The sequence below is a fragment of the Phlebotomus papatasi genome, chromosome 1, assembly GCF_024763615.1.
Source record: "Phlebotomus papatasi isolate M1 chromosome 1, Ppap_2.1, whole genome shotgun sequence".
Taxonomy (NCBI): Eukaryota; Metazoa; Arthropoda; class Insecta; order Diptera; family Psychodidae; genus Phlebotomus; species Phlebotomus papatasi.
In genome coordinates, this window is record NC_077222.1 from 54459108 (window position 1) to 54479796 (window position 20689).

General features: G+C 33.3%; 1 protein-coding gene across 2 annotated transcripts in view; it reads right to left on the reverse strand.

Annotated features, from left to right (window-relative positions):
- Window positions 1-20689, reverse strand: part of LOC129806975 (uncharacterized) — a 44919-nt gene that overhangs the window by 12471 nt on the left and 11759 nt on the right. Inside the window, exons 2-5 of one of the 2 annotated variants that reach the window (XM_055855915.1) lie at window positions 12543-12736; window positions 11992-12099; window positions 461-626; window positions 342-394 (exon numbers count right to left, since the gene is read on the reverse strand). In XM_055855915.1, coding sequence (XP_055711890.1) covers window positions 342-394; window positions 461-626; window positions 11992-12099; window positions 12543-12695 — 480 coding nt within the window. In that variant the 5' untranslated portion in view covers window positions 12696-12736. Of the gene's footprint in view, window positions 1-341; window positions 627-11991; window positions 12100-12542; window positions 12737-20689 lie in introns of both variants that reach the window. The other variant, XM_055855906.1, reaches the window with a different exon arrangement.

Consider the following 20689-nt stretch of genomic DNA (forward strand, 5'->3'; position numbering starts at 1 on the left):
CTGTTTTGGGGAGAAGAGACTCAATTAAATCCACATACATTTGTGGGCATTTAAAAGTGAATTAGGCTGATGTTATAAATGAATCTCTCATACCCAAGTCTGCAGAGTTGGATGTTAAATAGATTATGCCTAAGATTGTTTTTGCAGATTTGTGCAAATGGATGGTGGCTTAACTAGAATCCATATAAAATTTGGAAATTATATGGAATAATTTACAAAAGTAATCTCATCTAAAGCCTCCAACTCTGCAGATATAAAAGTTTCTGGCACAAATTAGGTGACTTAAAAATGTATTAGGGGATTATGCTTTGGGGATGTGGGATTTGAGTTATGACACTCACCTGTAATCCGATGAGAGGCACTAAGGCAGCTGTAGTTAATCCATGAGCGATAACTAGTAATATAAAATTCTTTATTACTTTGGCACGAACGTGAACTGGGATCTTATGACGACACCCACGATTCACGGTCAGGAGGCGTCGTACCGAATTGGCACCGATTGAGCTGTTGATGGACTCCCGGCGGGCCCGAGGATTCACAACGCCCCCGAGGCCGCCCAGAGGTGGCTGAATTTGTGGTCCAACCCGATGACTTCGAGATGAAATGGGCGAGTAGGCAGTCATGTGCTGAATAAAATGATGCATAAATATGAATATTTATTAGGTGAGATTCTTAACAAAATCTCACCTACTTATAATCCTAACAAAATTTCATGTCGTCCGATCGACCTCAAATTTGGCCAAAATGTGTTTCGCCACTTCCTGATCACGAATATATATGTGGCTATTTTACGTTCCCGGCCGGCCGGCTGGCCGGCCGGCCGGCCGGCCGGCCAACACATTTTCTAACACATTTTTCTGACAATACCAATATAAATGACAATTATACACAATAAATGAAAAATATTACATTCGAGTCTTGCAGTTTCTATTTCCAAAAGGGTTTTGCTTAAAAAATGGAAATATAAAAAAACATTAAAAAACAAATTAATGTGATATTTTAAAACTTCGTCAATCTGGACCTCAAATATTTACTAATAAGTTGAAGTTTGAATAAGCAAATAGCGGAAGATTTGCAAAAAATATTCTTGATTTCTACAACCTCCTTACTTAACACTTATGAACAAACATTTAAAAAAAATAGATTTAGGTAGTTAGGAAAAATTATTTTCTCTATGAGTCACGGATGACCCAATCGTCCTTAAAGAGTTAAACCAATTGTTATTAGGTGAGATTCTTAACAATCTCACCTACTATAATCCTAACAAAATTTCATGTCGTCCGATCGCGCTCAAACTTGGCCAAAATGTGTTTCGCCACTTCCTGATCACGAATATATGGGGGGCTAAGTTACGTTCCCGGCCGGCCGGCCGGCCGTCCGGCCGCTCTTTGGAGCTTAATAGCTCCTAAACTAAAAAAGATATCGACTTGCGGTTTTCGGCTAAGGTTATATATCGGGTGAAAATTGCAACTTGGTGCATAGACCCCCCACCCCCCACCCCTCCTTCCGCCATTTTGAAGACCCCCCTTTTTTTGTTTTCTCAATAGCTCCGCCCCTATGGCATTTAGCGGACTCAAATTTTAGTATGTTATAGCTGGGCCTTAGAGCTTTCCATCAATACCAAAGTTAAGGTCCCCCGACCCCCCTGACCCGAGCTATAAGGGTCCAAAAAAAATTTCTTAAAATGGCCATAACTCCGGTTATAATTGTCAGAATTTAAAAAGTGAGGGCTTTTTGGAAAGCTCTCGTGAAATGCCACTTCCCCTTCTAACATCGCAAGTTCATAAAACCACCGCTAGGGTCGCTTTTTTTAAAAAGAAAATTTTTAAATCTTAAAAGTTAAATAACTCAAAAATTCCATTGTGCATTGGGCTGAAAATTTTGTATGTTGTAGCCGTTGATTATACCTATCAAACAAAAAAAACCTTAAGTCGATCTAAAACCCCTGACCCGAGCTATAAGGGGTCAAAGTTCGAACATTGACCGGCCTCTATCTCCGGTTCTAATTAACATAGCGACCTAAATTTTACCTTTTTGGTTTCGTCTCGATGAGCACTTTCAGATGGAAGTTCAAAAAGTCACCACAGGTGGCGCTGTGATAGCGTCAAAATTCATCGAAATTCAAAGTCACTTTTCTCAAAAACGGCATTGTGCAAGTTAATGAAATTTTAGTATGTTGTAGTCCAGTCTAGGACGTTTCCAAAATGGTGCGTAAGCGCGCTGTGGTTTCAATAGAACCGGAGATATGAGGGGTCAAAGTTCACGAAATTCAAAAAATCATATCTCCGGTTCTATGTGACCGATTTTGATGAGTGAGGGCTTAAACGAAAGATCTCACCAAATGCTATAACTTTCTAGAATATTTGAACTTCGTGGGACCAACACCAGGGGCGCCACAGTCGAAAAACCAATTTCAATATCACATAACCTCAATTATCTCGACTGTCGCTAAACCGATTTTGATGATTACTTTGACACAATTGTAGAACACATTTGTCTCTACATTTCGTCCATACATCATTTTCCGCTCAGACTACGCTATCACTCCAATTTTGCCGTTTAAGTGTGAAAAAATTGATTTTTCCCATAATAACGCTTTGAAATCACTCAGATGCCAATTTTACTGCCTCTACTCCACCAAGACACTTAAAATAGGGTTCTAAATGGAAAGTCCCACAAAATACAACAATTCTTTGATATAGTTGAAGTTCAACAAATGACTACTTGGGACACTCCGGATGAAAAAACGAGTTAAGAAACAAAAAACCTCGCTTATCTTGGCTTCTGAGTAATCGATGAGTTCAAGTTCTACGGCAAAATTATAGAGAACATTCTGGTCTACATTTCTCCCATATAACACTTTTCTGTCAGTTCATCCAAATCCTTGATATTTTGGTTTAAATACAAAATTTGCATAATTTCACGAATTTGATTCAAGATGACTGAATGGCGTCTCCCAACTTCAGCTCTAAATCGAATTTGCATGCACTCCGAGCTAGCTCACGTTAAGAATCTCACCTACATAAGCCGGTTAGGATTATCTGTCCCTTTCATATTAGAATGGGATTGTATGCGAGGCATTGCCTTCACACATCATATCATAGTGTTTTTTTTTGTTTTCATCTATCACGTGTTCCATATCATAGGGTTGTCTCCCCCCTCCCCCAAACCCTTCAGATTTCTTTTGAAATATAATATATAATATTCCAGTCATTCACCCTAGATGAATGTTTTTTTTTGTGGTTTGAGAGAATCAAGATTTCGGTTGTGAGGAGAATTGTTCTGTTGTCAATTGCCAGAAGGCTGAATCTCCACGCTGGAGGTTTGGGACTAGAAATCTCCTGAATAATGCTAGAATTTTATATCTACAACAAAAAGCGATTGGTCCCAAAGAGGAAAAAGCATATATGAGATAAACAAATAAATCGCATGAAGATTTCTCTTGGGGAAAACAACAATATACACCAAACTATTTATTTGAAAGCGGGCGTGAAAACTAATCTCATGGAGGATTCTCTTTCAATCACCAATGGCCAATAGAGTGAAAAGAGGGATCAAATAATAAAGTTGAGAATGCCCTTTCTATGAACCATTCATATCACATTCTTGTCTTTCTCTCAAATTCATCCCATAGTGTTCTCCAAATAAAGAGCATATCAGAAATCAATCTATTTTGCAATAACCAACATTTAGTTGTCCATCTGTTCAATTTCTGTTTCTTCAAAAACTATACTATATATACCTTATGCAATAATACTTGATCTCATTATTTGTGGTTGGATACGTGGGATAGAGTATTAAATGAACAATTTCAATACCAATTTGGTTTTTGCAATTTTTAAATACATTATTTTCACTTGTCATTCATTTTAATAAAATTGATAGCACTCATTTACACTAATTCAATTCACTTTATGTGGATTCTTGTCTGGTATCAAGGAGTGTCCTTCGCGGATTTTTTCCAAAAGACAAATTTTATTTTATTTATCCACACTAATTTTTTTTTTTTCAAATAATAAAAATCAAATTAGATCGGTACTCAATTTTATTTTGCAAGCTGTTTCCTTTTCATGTAAGTTTTGACAAAGCAAAACTAAGTTTTCATCTTACCTGACCAAAGTTTAATGTTCTTTTGATCAAATTCAATTTTTACACTTTAAGCAGTGTTTAGATTGGCAAAAATTTTTATGAAATCGAAATTCCCATCTCGTTCTTCACCAAAAATTTTTCGTAAGTCTATTCCATTCTTTCATACTCTTCTTCTTTTTTTTGAACATAACACCAATTTCAATTTAGTTCAACCTATTTTTGAGTGCTAAAGAGTGGGATAGAAATATTCAAAACGCCTTTGTGAATTTTAGTTTTATGACATTGTACTTGATCTAAAAGCTATGCCAGAGACATTATGACAAATTTAAATTTTTACTAGACCAAATTTAATTTTTTACTGACGAATTATATTTTTTACTGATCAAATCTACTTATTTATTTGACTTCTTTTTACCTTAAAGTATAAGTCACGTTTACATAGAAAACAGTGGCGCAAAAAATCACCGACATCTCATTATAATATCATTATTCCACGAATTCAACTCTACCAATAGATTTCATTATAATTAGGGTAAGTGTGCCAAATTTCGGCATAGTTGCCTGCAAGCGCCAAAGTCTCAAGTTTGAAATGTAATATCTTTAATAGAAATTGATTTTTTTATTCCTTCTACTTAAGGAGTGTTGCTTAGAACCTTGTAGACAGTTTATCGTTTTTATTTACTTTAAAATTATTCTTAATACATTTTAAAATGAATAAAAATGTAGACATAGCTTTGGTGCCCTATTTCGGCCACCCTCATTCTCATAGTTCCTTACCCTTCGGGAATTCTTCCAATATCTTTTACACGTCATCTCATTTGTCGAAGCTACATTTTTTGTTATTCTTTAGCATTGTATAATCTCTAGAGTACGTAAAATCTAAAAGTTCATGGAAATTCGAGGAACAAAAAAGGTGGCCGAAATTGCAAGCTGGCCGGAATTTGGCACACTTACCCTATGATTTCCGAGCGGGGAAATGAGAAAGTTGAAAATAAAGAAGACTTCTTGCTTCTTTCGATGTCTACTTTATTCTGTCCAAAATTGTGTTTTTACATCTTAATATAACTTTTGAGCCACTGCTCAAGATCTCTGTGATTTAATAGTAAGAACAATGAGATCACCATTTCCTTGTGGTTCATTAATGGTTTCTCTCAATTTCTCCCTTTTAACTGATCTAAGTGCAGAAGGCGATAAAAATGTCAACTTCTTTTAATTTATTCTCAACTCATAATGAGTCTTCAAGATTTTAAATACAAAATGGAATTATTATGATGTACAAAAAATAAGAATTCAGTGGTGGTCATACAAACATTAATGAACATGATTTGACTTGATTTGACTTGATTTAACTATATGTACCGCCCCTATTGCCAAACTTAAATTATTCAATAAATCAAATTTTAAACTTAAGCATGATAATTAGCTTTTCAAAATATAGTTATGTGTATATTTTATCGATTCCAGACAGATCGTAATTTATGTATGATTTCTAGACCTTCTATAGACATTGTTTGACCAAATAAGCATAGAACAAATGTGCTAGACAGACCTACAACTTAAGCCGAGAGACAGCTACATTCTCATCAGTTTCCCAAAAAAGTCGTCTCTCGACTTAAGCAATAAGTCTGTCTATTTAGTAATTCTTCGAATAGAATTGAGATAGGATTCCTAGCCTTAAAATTTATTAGAAGAAGCAAATCAACGAACATCTTACTTCTGAAACCTTGTATTTGGCGTATCTTTTTAAAGCTAAGTAAAGAGTTCTTTTTTTAGTTTTTAGTGTTCTTTTTCGAATGGGGGCGTTCGACAGGTATATATATCGGAGGTAACCAAAATCTCGAAAGTCAAAATCCCGAAAGCCAAAATTTCGAATGTTCAAACTCCTGAAAAGGATGAAATTATATGGAGGATAATGTGCAGAATAATTTTCCAAGACACAGAAAATTTCCCTTTGTCTCCAACAAGCGCGGGGTACTATCGTAAGAGTAGCTAAGACACTTTTAAGAATTCGGGCTTGGTTTTCGGGATTTTGACCCGTTAGGAATTTTGGCTTTTGGGATTTTGACCGGGACCCATATATTTATATTCACTAGATGACCAGCAGAATTACAAATTCGTTTTTGAAAATAAATCTGATAATTTTGAAAAAAAGCATTATAAGTGTGGAGCAAAATTCTATTTCTTTGAAATGTCAATCAATGAGGAGTATTACAGAAAAACAGATTTAATCCTTTAAGGACGATTGGAACACCGGTGTCCCATAAAGAAAATTAGTTTTCCTGACTACCTAAAGTTATTTTTTTTAATGTTTATACATATTTCCAAAGTAGAAGATTAAGTGAATCTAGGATATTTTTTGCAAGTCAACAGATATTTGCTATAAAGTAAATATTTGATCTTAAAAATGACGTATTATTAAATTCTAATATTGAAAAAGTATTTTAATTATTTTTTTTTTTTACAATTTTTTTTAAGCAAAACCGTTTTGGAAAAGGAAACTACAATACTCAATTTTCAATTTCAATTTATATATTTCTCCTCAATTAATGCTTCAAACATAATATTTTTCATTAGAGTGATTCATTGGTATAGTCAGAAAAATTACTTAAATTTTTAGGCTATTTTTGCCCCTATGGCTCGTAGAGGTAAAAAATGCACCGAACCAGACTCTGTTGGATGGTCCAATGTCAGATATAAGACGTTTCATTAATTTTGTTTATCGGCTAAATTTTTATTGTTGATTTTCGGTCCGTAAAAAGTGTCTCGTCGTTAAAGGGTTAATGTCTTTATCCGTTTGATCTCTACGTATGTAAAAGACGTAAAAGGCAACATAAATAAGAAGGTCTTTACGTTATATCTTCCTAAACCTCAAATTCCCAAGATTCTGTCAAGGAAGCAAAATATCACCCAGAATAGGTGAAGGATATAAATAAATGCGACGCTATTGAGAATTTAATTAATTAACATACAGTTAACATACAGAATTAAATAAATAACATAAATGCAATTCCTTTTGAAGAAATTTAATTTTCACTACTATTGAATTTATAGTGAATATGTACAAATGATAAAGCTTTAGATATTTATAAAACCAAATTATTTTCTTAGGAAACAAGTTAAATTGTATTTGAAATTCACGGATATAACTTCAAGGTGTATGTATATTTCAAAAATATTATATATATTTCATAAATCAGTCTTTTTTACCTTGTCTACTTGGTAAGGAATTTGTGTGTAAATTACACTTTACTGAGTTCATATTAAATTACTTTAAAATTGGATAAGAATTCAGAAAATGATGGAAAACGTCATATCACTCTCCTAGGAATCCCAAAAATAGAAAGTCACGCGTTTTCACTGAAAATCCAAGCACTGAGATTTTCCTTTGAAGAAAACGTTGTTAAAAAATTCAAGCAATCTCTAGATATGCAAAACTCTACACATCATTACTCTTGTTCCCATGTAACAGAGAATTAATAAATAAGACTGCTTCGAGGGATTTTGGTCCATAAAATGTTACTTCGTGAATACACCAGAGAGCATTGAAATATGCGAGAAAATTGGAGGTGTTTGAATTATGGATAACTGATTAGGTATATGAAAGAAGTGTATAACATTGCCTGCGGTAAATGAATTTGTAATCCATTCTTCAAGAGAAATTTTATTTCGTTTTGATGAGAAAAAAAACAAAATATTACAGTGAAAAAGACTTTGTGAAATTCTTTATTCGTGAATCCTTAAGCCTGAGTCTATACTCGTCTTCATTGATCCTATTTATATTTAAATCTCTGTAGGATCATGGAGAATTTTTCTTTAAATCGCACATTTATACTCCCCAAAATGATACACTCACCCAAAAAGTGCTTCGGTGAAAGAGATCGAGGACATATTCAAATTTTACTGTGTGGAAAATTCATCCTCATATTCTCTCTTTCATATGGCGATTGCGACATGGCTTGTGGATTGGGGAGAGCTTTCCCGTTTCGTGGAAAACCGACAAAATGTGGGTAAGGAAATGAATTGCTGGCATCATTTCTTGTGTGGTTGAATTCGATGGTGACAAAATGGGAAAATTAAATAAAATTGTTATTATCATTGATTTGTTTTCTTTCACTTGTCTTATATTTTTCTGTTTTGCAACATCAACATTTAGGGCACCCCATTCGTCCCATTCCAGAGTCAATTTTTCCGACTAAATGCAAAAGCTGAGGAAAGTTTTTTTGGTGTCTTTGCCTGTGCGTAACTAAAAGAAATTATTAGTCACGTCTCTACACACAGAATTAATATCCTCTAACCCTTCTGGCCCGACTTAAGTGATTTTCTCTTATATCTATTTCATGTGTTTGGACGCACAAGTTTAACGAGACGAAAGTGATCCAAAAGTGATAGTATAAAGCCTCTTCTAAAGTCTTTTGGCGGTGAACAAACAATTCTTGAGGCAGAGTAAATAATGCTGAACACAAGATACAAGTTTATATGTGATGTGGGATTAAGTGAAGCCTTGAGACTGATGATTCCTATGTGAGGACACCAATTTGCTTATTATATATATATATATAACAAACATTGCCATGGTGAAAGAAGAAAAAGGCGACAAGTTGGGCGGCACTTTTTGTAAGAAAATTCCTCCATATCAAAGGAGATATAATGAAAATGGTCTAGTCTAGTTTAATCTACGCCCTCAAACACAAAGTATAAGACACAATAATTACTTCAATTCTTGGTCCTTTTCTAAACAAACGACATCACACGTATACACATCTGAAAATGTCTACAAAGGTCATGATGACACATTATGTGGATTTTACCAACTTTTCATACGTGAGGAACATAAAAAGGACAAAAGAAGTTTCAATGGGAATTAATCGTACTCCTATTCTTCAAGAGCACACCCATTTCGTTTATATTAGTTAGAAAACCACTATACAAAGAAGGATGGGACAGGTCCACACCAAGAAATTAAATTTTGGCTTTGTAACTGTTTTACTGAAAGTTGGTTAATGAAAATTCACTTTCTCTCATAAGTAAAATAATGTTTAAAATAAAATACCAACCAAACGGCTAGGAGGTTTGTTACAAAAATATTTTAAGGTCAAATAAAAAATATTAGAAAGGCTTTAGGTAATTTAAATCCTCCGCATAACTCAGAAAAATAAAAAAAATTTCTGGAAAGGATTTAATTGTTTTTATGGCTAATCCTTGCATATGTCCTAGACACACTAACGACTCAAGCCGAGAGATGACTTAGTGAAAAATAATGGAAATGTAGTTTAAGCATTATTTCTAATATAATTACGCTAAGCCGTCTCTCGACTAATCCTCAGGTCTGTCAAGGTCTATACACTGTGAGAATGTCCTCAAAGGAATGAAACTCCGTACGGAATGAGACTTAATATTACACTTAAAATTTTTTTTGAATGTTGAATCAAAATTTATTTTATTCCGTCTCAAATATCCGTCGCTCGATTTAAGCTGAGAGACGGCTTAGTTTAGTCGGAAACTGATAGGAATTTACTCAAATGAGTATTTTTATTACAATTAGGGTAAGTCGTCTCTTGACTTAAGTCGTAAGTGTGCATAGGACATAACTGGTCTCAACAAGACTTATCTGAACGTTTGTCATGTTTATGTCAAAGGATGTGAAGGTTAGTACGAGCCTCATATTTACATAATGAGCCTAATGTTAAATTAAAAATATGTCAGTGGGTCACTTTTATTAACCTCAATGTAAAATTTCATCTTGACTCTCGACTGAAGTTATGTATTCGATTTAAGAATATAATTCAGTCGAGATAATTTTCGTTCTTAGCAAAATTCGCACGTAAATATCAAATAGAAATATGTATGCTTAAGTGTATTTCATAAAAGCATGTGCAGCATATGCAAGTGTCTCACAATTAAGAATCTTGAGTTAAAGAAATTAAAAGAAAAATGAAATTAAAAAAAAGAAAAAAATAAAGAAACTGAAAAAAATATAATACAATGTATTGAAAATTAAATAATAAATAAATCTGTAAAAAACAACATTTTAACAAAAAATACTTCACTTAAATGCTGAAACAAGTTCCCATTCTTGGGATAGGGTTCGTGCTCAATGAGGGTTGATACAAGCCCAGAGCATAGTCCTAACCTTTATCTAAAGGCCCAAATAGACTCAGGCTGATTAGTGAGAATATTTGGCCTGAAAAATTTGACAGTATAAATTTATCGGAAACTGTCATATAAGGTAAAGTACCCTTTATTCGACCGGTTCCTCTATTCGACCGGTAGATTTATTTATTCAATTTAATTATATTTGCTATAATATTTTGTGTATGATCTAACATTAATAGGTCAATTATTCTTTAAATAATACGAATCAGTGACAAATTCATAGAAATTGATGAAATTTACCATCAAATATTCAAAAATTTACCCACCAGTCGAATAGAGGAACCCGGTCGAGTAAGGGTACTTTACCTTACTGAGTGCTCAGTATCATCGATTACAGATCCCTTGCATAAATTTCCTTTACTTAATCTTTTACTACCAACTTATAGGCTAAATATGACTCAAGGATTAGCCTGAGACTTTTGGCGCCTTAAGGGTATGTTGATTAGACTGTTGGATTTAGAAAAAGAGAGTCATTAGCCAAAGAAAGAATTTCATTTAATTTGTTTAACTTGTGCAGTGAAATTATTGTAAAAAGTAGAATATCGCTGTAGAATTGTTCATGAAGTGTTGTGATTCGGAATCCATGTACCCAATGAAGAAATCTCTTTGGCCCCCAAGAGAGACAAAGCCCCAAAAACCTGACATTTTCGACCACTGAAGAAGGTGCGTAGGGCACCGAAAGCTTTGGGAAGAAGAGTTTTTTATTCTAGGCTGAAATTTCCCATCCGACGATCACAGGATTATTATCAATAAATTGTTGGATTTACATTGTTATAACACTCATTTCGTATTTTTGCAAGACTCAACCTTTTCTCAGTGTACTTTACACGTTGATTATTGCTTAAAATTTTCGAATTATTCCTTGATGTTAATAAACATATATATATTTGAAAATTTCTGAAATTCAATATTAAAATATCATTGAACAATTTCAAATGGATTTGAAATCTAAAAATCTATCAAATAATGAGCGACTGGATCAATCGTATTATAAATCCACGTGTATGTACGAGTATATCACACCGTTGCTATTTTAGTTTTTAGATTTTAATGATTGAAATCTAAAATCAGAGTTCGAAAATTTCACAAGTATTTTTCGCTATTTATAGTAATTTTATGCGATTCTAGTAAATCTGTTGGACCTGATTTTAGCTAGAAGATTGCTTTACTATTTTATCCTGTTCCAGAACAAATTCAGATCACTGAATGAAACTGTCTGGTGCTGATTAACTATAGTTTCTCAAACTGAAGAATTCATGAATTTTGAAATCGTGGAATAAGATAGCTTTTGTCTTAAAGTTCTAACACTGAAAGATTTTTCTTCCTTGAACTGTCGATAAGAAAATCACAATTTTTCCCCATTCTCTCAAGAAGGCGAAAAAAGTCGGGAAAAGTTCGTAATTGCGGTATGAAAGCCACAGATGAGATTCTTTTTGCACGTTTTTCTTGAAAGTCGATAAATTTCTTAAGATCTATTGGTGAGGATTCTAAGAATTTTGCGTGAAATCGAGCTTTAGACAAAAAAGAAGCTTAGAGCTGTATTTTACAAGGAGAGAAGACTCATCCCTCTGACAAGGGCAATTTTTTTGCCAGCGTCAGTAGATTAGGGATGACGGTGCATTTTCGTCAAGTGTTTAGTAAGGGGTATATATACTTTTATTGGGAGAAATATATCCCACACATATGTTCAAGATGTAGCGAATGGAAAACGGAGCAAAGTGTCAAGGTTAAGCATGAGATAAGACTCACCTCAATCATGGGATCATCCCAAATGTGATAAGTTGCACCTGAGCTTCGTGTTCGTAGAACCCGTCTGCTTGTTAATGAATGTCTATGGTGTTGCTTCGGAAGTGGTGCCTGCAATGGGGAAAGATTTTTCATTTAATCAAGGCAGAGGAATTAAATATAGCACACCCTCAGAGATAAGAAAAAAAATATTTGTTCAGCCTTTGAATTATGGTAAAAGATTGTGAAAGTATTATTTTCTCTACACCCTGTGAGCATCTCTACCATTTATTCTCTTTTTCAGCATATATTGTGGCGCGAGTGAATTGCAAATACCCGGCGTCTCCATCTTACTGAAATTTATGAATGTTCTATGCAAAATGGAACACCCGTAAATCACTGCCCGTGCATATTACCTGTGATTTTTAATTTTACATGGAAAATCTCTAGGTTCTTGCAATACAGTTCACGCTGTGCGAATTGAGAATTCCAGTATATTATAATTTAAGGGATGTCCTCAAACAAGGGAATACATATTGCTGTTGTCGGGGGGATGTGAAAATTTAATGACTCACCTGATGGGTAAATGTAGGAAGACGATCTCGATCTCTGTCTCTGGAAAAATCTCGTTCTCTTGCCAATTCTCTAGCCAATTCTCTTTCTTTCTCCCGTGCTTTCTTCTCCTCCTTCTCCCGGTACAGATCATTCAAATTCGGCAAACTACCCATTTCCCGGTGAGTTCTCCACAAGGGGACCCAATTGTTCTCCACTAGAAGTAAGAAAAAAAGAAGGACCATTATGATTAATTGTCTCACGTGAATGATGTATTTAGGCTATTAAGGTATCACTTGTACAATAGAGATTGGTAAAGAAATATATGATAGAAGAAAGAGAACGAAGGTAACATTAAAAAGTGTGGGTGGAATTGACGTCACTGAGGACTTTATCTTTGTCCTCATTAGGCATAGAAATCAAATTTTCTGATTGTCGCAAATAAGATGCCAGAAGAATCAAAGAGAAATAGAAGGTACAAAAATTCCAAAAAGGTATAACTTAAAATTAATCTCATTGAAATGACAATAAGAAAAGAATAAAAGTTAAGAAAATGAAACGATTCATTAGATCTTATTAATAATTTGATGTAGAATTTTATGCAAATAAAGAAACTAACAAGAGATAATTGGCTTTCATTTTCCTTATTAGCTGAGTTTTTGTATACACACCGTAAGCTTTAAAAAATTATTAAATATTAACGAAATATGTTTTTGATATGTGCAATATTCTGTGAAAATGTATTGATTCAGTGAAACTGTAGACTTTACGAAATTCTGCAGCTAAATAACATAATTTCCGAGCATCCACTCCAGTGAATTGAGTGTGTGTATGTTCACACTAAAGAACTTAATGAGCACTGGTTGTCCTGATATTATTGAATTAGGCTCATTATCGTGGCATTAACATGCGGAATTGCATCTACCATTTACAAATACGCAATAAAGCTTATTAGTGGGTGAGTTTTGAGAAAATCAAATTAACATTAGTCCCGAAATTGTCATAATCCATATCACTAATTCGATTTATTTCCATTAGGGTTCTGTATACAATTACAACTACCACCGATTAAAAATGTGAGTAACTTTAGTAATTTTAGAGAGAAATCAATATATAGAATCCCACGATTTTTGCACCCCCCAAATTTTTCATCTTCCAGTCTCCATGGACCACTTCAGCATTATCTTTGCGAATCAGATAATTTCTGAGAAATTATGTTACGCTGTTTGTTCATGCGTCTGTCAGCCTATCCTTTTGATTAGAGACCAAACGATTACAGATAGAGACTTTTGGAATCCTAGGGAACTCACTCCACAAAAGTCGACCTCTGGACTATTATCATGATCTTTATAATGTATTTCTCCTACATTTTTCGGACTGCTCCAAAACGCGTCATACGATTATTTACGATTTTTACTACTCAAACTCCACAGAGAGAGCAGTCTATATAATTCCTCCATTCTTAATTATTATATATTAATATTCTTTATATGTATATATTCAGACTCTTGTTACCCCCTAAGGTGTCGTCATATTTTTAGTAGCATTTTGGAAATCTAAACTTTTGAGTTTTTTAATGTCACGTTGTTTGTCCATCTGTCTATTAAGACACCTAGAGACCAAACGGTTAGAGATAGCGACTTGGGGTTGGACCTTTAATGGGCTCCCCAAAAGTCGGCCTCCATATCATTAACATTCCTCTTATTCCCCCTCTCCTCTTTCCCAAAAAAAAAAACATGTTTTTTGGATGTTTTACGGCGGACATTTCGTCCATATACGAAAATACCGTTAAATCATTCGTAATAACGATTTTTCAAAGTCTAAAAGTAAAAAGGTTCTAGATCTAGAGAGCGAATTTATCAACCAAATGCTGTAATATTTGGGCCTTTTGGGCTCTTTAAAAAAGTCTTAGAATTGTTGATAAGTCTGAACTGGTTCAAATTGGTTCTGAACCGGTAATGAAGCGATTATGAACCCAGAAATAGTTTTCATCTGAAAACAATTATACGACTCCTCATGTTGTTCCTCATAACAGTTTTTCAAAGCTAAAGGCTACCCTGGCTAAGCTACCCTGGAGAGCATATTTTTCAGTTTATGTGGACAAGTTTAGGTTCATTGGAATGGTGTGGAATGTTTTATAAGTCTGAAACAGTTCCAATAGGATGAATATACGGTGAATATGAATGTACGGTTCATAAACAGTTTTTAACTTTTTAAGGACGAGAGGGTCAAAAATCGGGGGTCAGAAAAAATCACTTTTTATGACTTTTTAGAGCAAAACGCAACTTCAGAAGGCTGTACACACAGAAAAATGTTGACTCTAAATTTAAGAATATATAAGATCCTGGGAACTTAAATTGGACGTGAATCCCCGAGGCGTTTAAGTTTAGAAGCTCTGTGCGAAAGAAATGGGCTAGAATCCCTAGCTCTTTCAAGTTAAGAGATCGGGAACTTAAGTTCTGCGTTAGCTGGAAAATGAAAAATGTCTACGGATTTTCAAATTGCAACTAAAACTAAATGATCAAGGATTTAGAATTAAGGCATTGGCATTCATTGGATGGGATTTGAAATTAAATTCCTGGGTGTTTCTGTTTAAGAATTTTCCATTTTTCTGTGTGTAGGAAAAGTTTCATTTTTGGGTCACCGGTGACCCAATCGTCCTTAAAGGGTTAAAGGACGAGATACTTTTAACTGACCGAAAACCAACAATAAAAATGAAACCAATAAACAAACTCAGTGAAATATCTTACATCTAACCTTAGAAAATCCAACAGAGTCTGATTCTGTATATTTTTTGCCTTTATGAATGATAAGGACAAAAATAGTAGAAAACTCTAACACATTTTTCTGACAATACCAATATAAATGACAATTTTACACAATAAATGAAAAATATTATATTTGAGTCTTGCAGTTTCTATTCCCAAAAGGGGTTTGCTTAAAAAATGGAAATATAATAATATTAAAAATCATAAATTAATGTTGTAAACTTCGCATCAATGTGAACCTTAAATATTTACTAATAAGTTGGAGTTTGAATAAGCAAAGAGTTGAAGATTTGCAAAAGATTTTCCTGATTCCTACAATCTTCTTACTTAACAATTATGAACAAACATTTAAAAGAAATAGATTTAGGTAGTCAGGAAAAATTATTTTCTCTATAAGTCACGGGTGACCCAATCGTCCTTAAAGAGTTAAACGAATCACTTTTTTTCGAATTTCAATTGTTATTTCTCTTAAGTTATTTTGTTTTGTCTTTTGAATAAATCAGCTTAAAAGGAAATTGTCTAATAAACATGCTAAAAAGTACATTTGGGATTATATTTAGTATTGATTATAGTTCGAGCATTTAACTAAACTGAGACGCTTTGCATCCCTTTGAACTTTCGAATGAAAAAAATTAAAAATAACATTTTCATGTAATAGAATATTTATCTATAATCAGGGGGACTGGGTTATGTAACAAAATAGTAAATACTTCAAAAAGTTATTGAAAATTGATAACATCTGTTTATGTTGCAGAATATTTTTAAAGCTCTTGAATGAAGTTATTTCTTTGTGATCGATTGAGTCTTTTAAATTAAAATACAATGACAAAATCACGATTTCGTTTTTGTAAGAAAATATATAGGGGAAGTGCTCATAATTTTGGAGAGTCTGCTTATAAGCATCGAAGTTCCAAGTTTGAAGTGCGATATTTTCTATACTAATTGACATTTCTTGTTACTCTCTTTTCAGAAGGGTTGTTTAGAAACTTAGCAAGCTATTTATCGTCTTATTTTTATTAAAATTAGTTTTAATACGTTTAAAAATGAATTGATAAGTAGAGGTGACCTTGCCTCTTATTTTGGACAACTTGTTTATTAATTTGTCCAACTTGGCTGTAAATTTGGACATGTAATCCGCCTCAATAGGATGCCCATTGTTCTTCATTTGATGAACCAATCTTACCAAGTCCTCTTCCTGTTCATGTAAGGGAAACGTAGAATGTCACAAGAAGCCCGGAAACTTTCCATATCATTCATTAAAGTGAGTTGACTTCGGTGCTCCAAGTACGTGCGGATTCGCTCATTCCCTGACCTTTCCGGGAGCCTTTCAAGGCATTTCTCGCTACATCTCTTTCGTAGAGATGATGCTCCTTTGTTTCTCCAGGCATTTGTCCAACCTAGTCATCACAAAAGCTAAAACTTCACGAAATTTCGTGAGAAAAACACCTGTCCAAAATAAGAATCATCACCTCACTGGTGAATGTCTTAAAAAATTTCCCATTTTTCACACGAAAAATATAATTCACAAGGCAAATCTCACTTCAGGTCAAATGTACAAATCATCAGTAACGTGAATCAACACAATATTCAATGAATATTCAATAATATCACTCAAAAACAGCGAACAAACTTTGTTAGTACTTCACCAAAACTAAATAAGACTGAAGTAAGCCACGAAGTTCTGTCATATTTCTCGTAAGCAATTGCTCACACTGAATTTTCAACAAAGCAATTTCAACTCAAATCATATTCAAATTTTAACGTATTTAGTGTTAAAATCTTCCAAAAAGAACACATATTTAGATAGAATTCATTATTCATCAAATATTGGAATAAAAATCCATCATTTTAATCAATTTATTTTTAGTGTCCAATGTTATCTTCAAAGTGTCCAAAATAAGAAACTGGACAAAATTATGAGCATTTCCCCTATGTACAGTTTAAGTATGACACTGTAATGTAGTCACACCTTTTGATACTTTAAAATAATCATTGTAATCCGTCCACAATCGAATGGGCTCTACACACTAGAGCAATTTATGTCCATATTGAAGCAAATTACCAATGCTTTTGTAGGAAAACCTGTCATTTATGGAAATAGATTTCCATTATGCCCAACGCACAATAATATTTGTTTTGTAAACATATTTTTGACATATCAATGAGAGTGAATGAAACAGAGATCTCGTCATCTCGCTCTCTCTCACAGGAAATTTTGAAAACACGTTTACAAACAAAAGTTATTGTGCGTTGGGCATTATTCTTGAGGAAAATTTTGACGTTATAAAACCTTACAAATCTGATTCGTAATTGCATTTTTAAAATATGTATCAAATTTCTTGTAAATGCTTAGCGTTTTTAATTTTAAGTTTTATCACTAATCACTTTTAAAACCAGTAAATAGTGAAAATTTTAATAAGATCTTGTAATATGAAACTTTGAAAAGGGAATTTGTATGACACTATTTTTTTGTAAACATCGTTAAGCATATTACATGAAATGATGGATAAAAATATTTTGAGTTATTGAAACTCTAGAAAACTATAATATAACAATATTTGTGTTTTTTTATGAATGAACATTTTATGAACATTTTTATGAACATTTACAGAAATTACTCAATCTTGGAAAACGAACTTGCGACAATTTATTTGCAAACAAAATAATTTATATAAAATTTAACAGAATCATATTTCCATAACAATTCCATTTTAACACAGAAAAGTTTTAACAAAAATTGATGTTATATAATTATGTTTATTTATTGGGAAAACATTTCTGTGATATGGTATCGTTTTCAAGTCGAATGCATCATTCAGCGTATTCAGCACTTAGATGACTTCCACGTATTTTCGCTACATGCAGTGAAAATTCATATTTTACTCCAATTCAGGTGAATTGCAAGGAATGTGTAATTGTAATGAAATGGGACAAGGTTTTCCGTGGCATCCAACTGTTTGAAAACTGTAGATAAAGCTAAGATGGAGAGACCTTGACAACTTTTAATGAATCAAAATTGATTTGTAGTGAAAATTTGCGAGAAATTGTATGAATTTACAGTATTTCATATCTCCAATAACATAACCGCAACTTCCCATAAAACACTCAATGGATTTTCCGCATTGATGCATCGTGTTTTACATGCCTATAATTGGTATGAGCATTTTGACAATGCTCCCAATGGCACAGCGTCTAGATAAAACGTTAAGATAGATCCATGAAAATAACTCAATTTTTGCGTGTTGCTATATGTATACCAAATTACTGTCTAGCCGGAAGTTATGTATGCCCTCAATTACATCCCTAAGTGACTTCCTGGAATTATATGTAAAATTTGCACATTCCGTTTTAGAAAGTCGAACGGATTAGTGATTCAATTAATTTGAACATCTACCAATATTTGCATCTACATCCGGAAATATATTATGTGTTCTTGAATTTATTATATTAATCACTGCCTTGCTTCACTTCCTATTCGGTTTTACCAAATTTATCAATAAATTATTGAATGTCACTTTAAAATGAGTTTAAATAAAATTATTTCATACAAATTATAGTATTTTGTTCTTCACTTACTGAGATTCTAGGTCTCGAAGCCCACAAAAAGTGGTAATTTTAAATGTTATCTAAATATTATTGATAAAACCGATAATAGTCATGAATTTAAAATAATGAAACACTAAAAACATTTGAAATTCTCAGTGAATATTTAAATCATTTTAGTAAGTCAATATCAGCCCATTTGAGTCCTCTTGAATTTAAGTATTACAATATTTATAGTTGTTATGTTTATAATAAAGGGTTCTAAAAAATAACCAGAGTTTTACAAGAAAACTAAACTATGGGAGTACTTAAAATTTGACATATTGAACATGAAACTTTAAACGACTTTAAATTGAAATCACAAAATTTACCAGTCTGCCTATTTATTCACTAAAACTACGCACAATTTTCCTGGTGCGTAAAGGCCATCAATATTGAATTTTTCAATTTAGCATGACTATATTTATTTAGAGATCGGAAGTTATTGAAAAATAGGACAAAAAATTGGACATTTTTTTCACGCATTCTCCTCATTTCCTTTTATTTTAGCGAGAAAAATTTTCACATTTATTTATAAACAATATATTGCGTTAAATATTGGAGTATTTATAGGGATGAGTTTTGATGGACAAATGGAAGGAAGGAAAACAAAATCTAATTTTCTTGGCTCTCCTCAATTTTGTTAGAACAAAAAAATTTTGGCAAGCAAGTTAATTCACTTTTATAAGGCACTAAGGTGCAGGGTGAGCTGTAAAACGGCTTGATTTTGAATCCCAAAAAGTCTCAAGCAATCATTATCTCAAAGAAATCATTATCCTCTACTTCTTATCCCTTGTTCCTTAACGGAGAGATTATCCCTTACGTTGATCAGGTCAAAAACCTTGGTATCATCTTCAATTCAACCCTCTCATGGTCTGATCATGCCACATCCATTTGCCGCAAGGTCAACTATTCTCTATATACCCTCAGACGATTCCGGGACATCACGCCTTATGATACTCGCTTGATTCTCGCGCGAGCGCTTCTTCTTCCTTTTTTTCATTACGGTGCAGAGCTTTTCTTCGCGGCGGATAGTGACACAATTCGTCGCTTAACAGTCGCTTTTAATAATTGTGTCAGGTATATTTGCGGCTTAAATCGCCGTGACCACATTACTCCTCATCGCAATGTATTTGTTGGTTGTGACCTGACTTCTCTTCTGAACATGAGAGCAGTGCTCTTTTTGTTCAACTTGTTGCTTTTTGGACGTCCTGAGTACCTATCGAATCTTCTGGTTAGGGGGGGTTCGGCAAGGGTTCGAGGACTTATAGTACCTAAATCTAACAGTGACTGCCTTTATCGCACACTGTTTGTAAAGGGCATAGTACTTCACAACTCCATTCCGGCTAATAGCCGTAACTCTGCGAATGCTATTCGGCGGCATTTTCGGGCTGAGCCTTGAGAAATTATCGCCTAAATTTTTTTTCTTTTTGTTTATTTTTCATTTTTTTTCTCATTTTGATGTATTAATTTTTTGTAATTTTTTTTTCTTTTTTTCTTTTTTCACAATTGTAAGAGGGATGACCCTATTATTGTGAATTAAAATAAACTATTATTATTAAAATGTAAAGAATCTCAGCTAAAACTTCAGATGGGCAAGAACTAAAAGAAATCTTCTTCATTACACTTACTTTCATTAATTAATTAATGTAGTTTGTTAAATTACTAAACTTGTTCTATGAATTTTCGCAATATTGCAGTTTTTTTTGTGAGAATTTTATTAGACATACAAATGAGCTAAAAAGTTAAAATTGCAATTTAGTCAGCCCTAATGTTTATAATTGAAAATATTTTCGATTATTATCTCCATATACAGCACT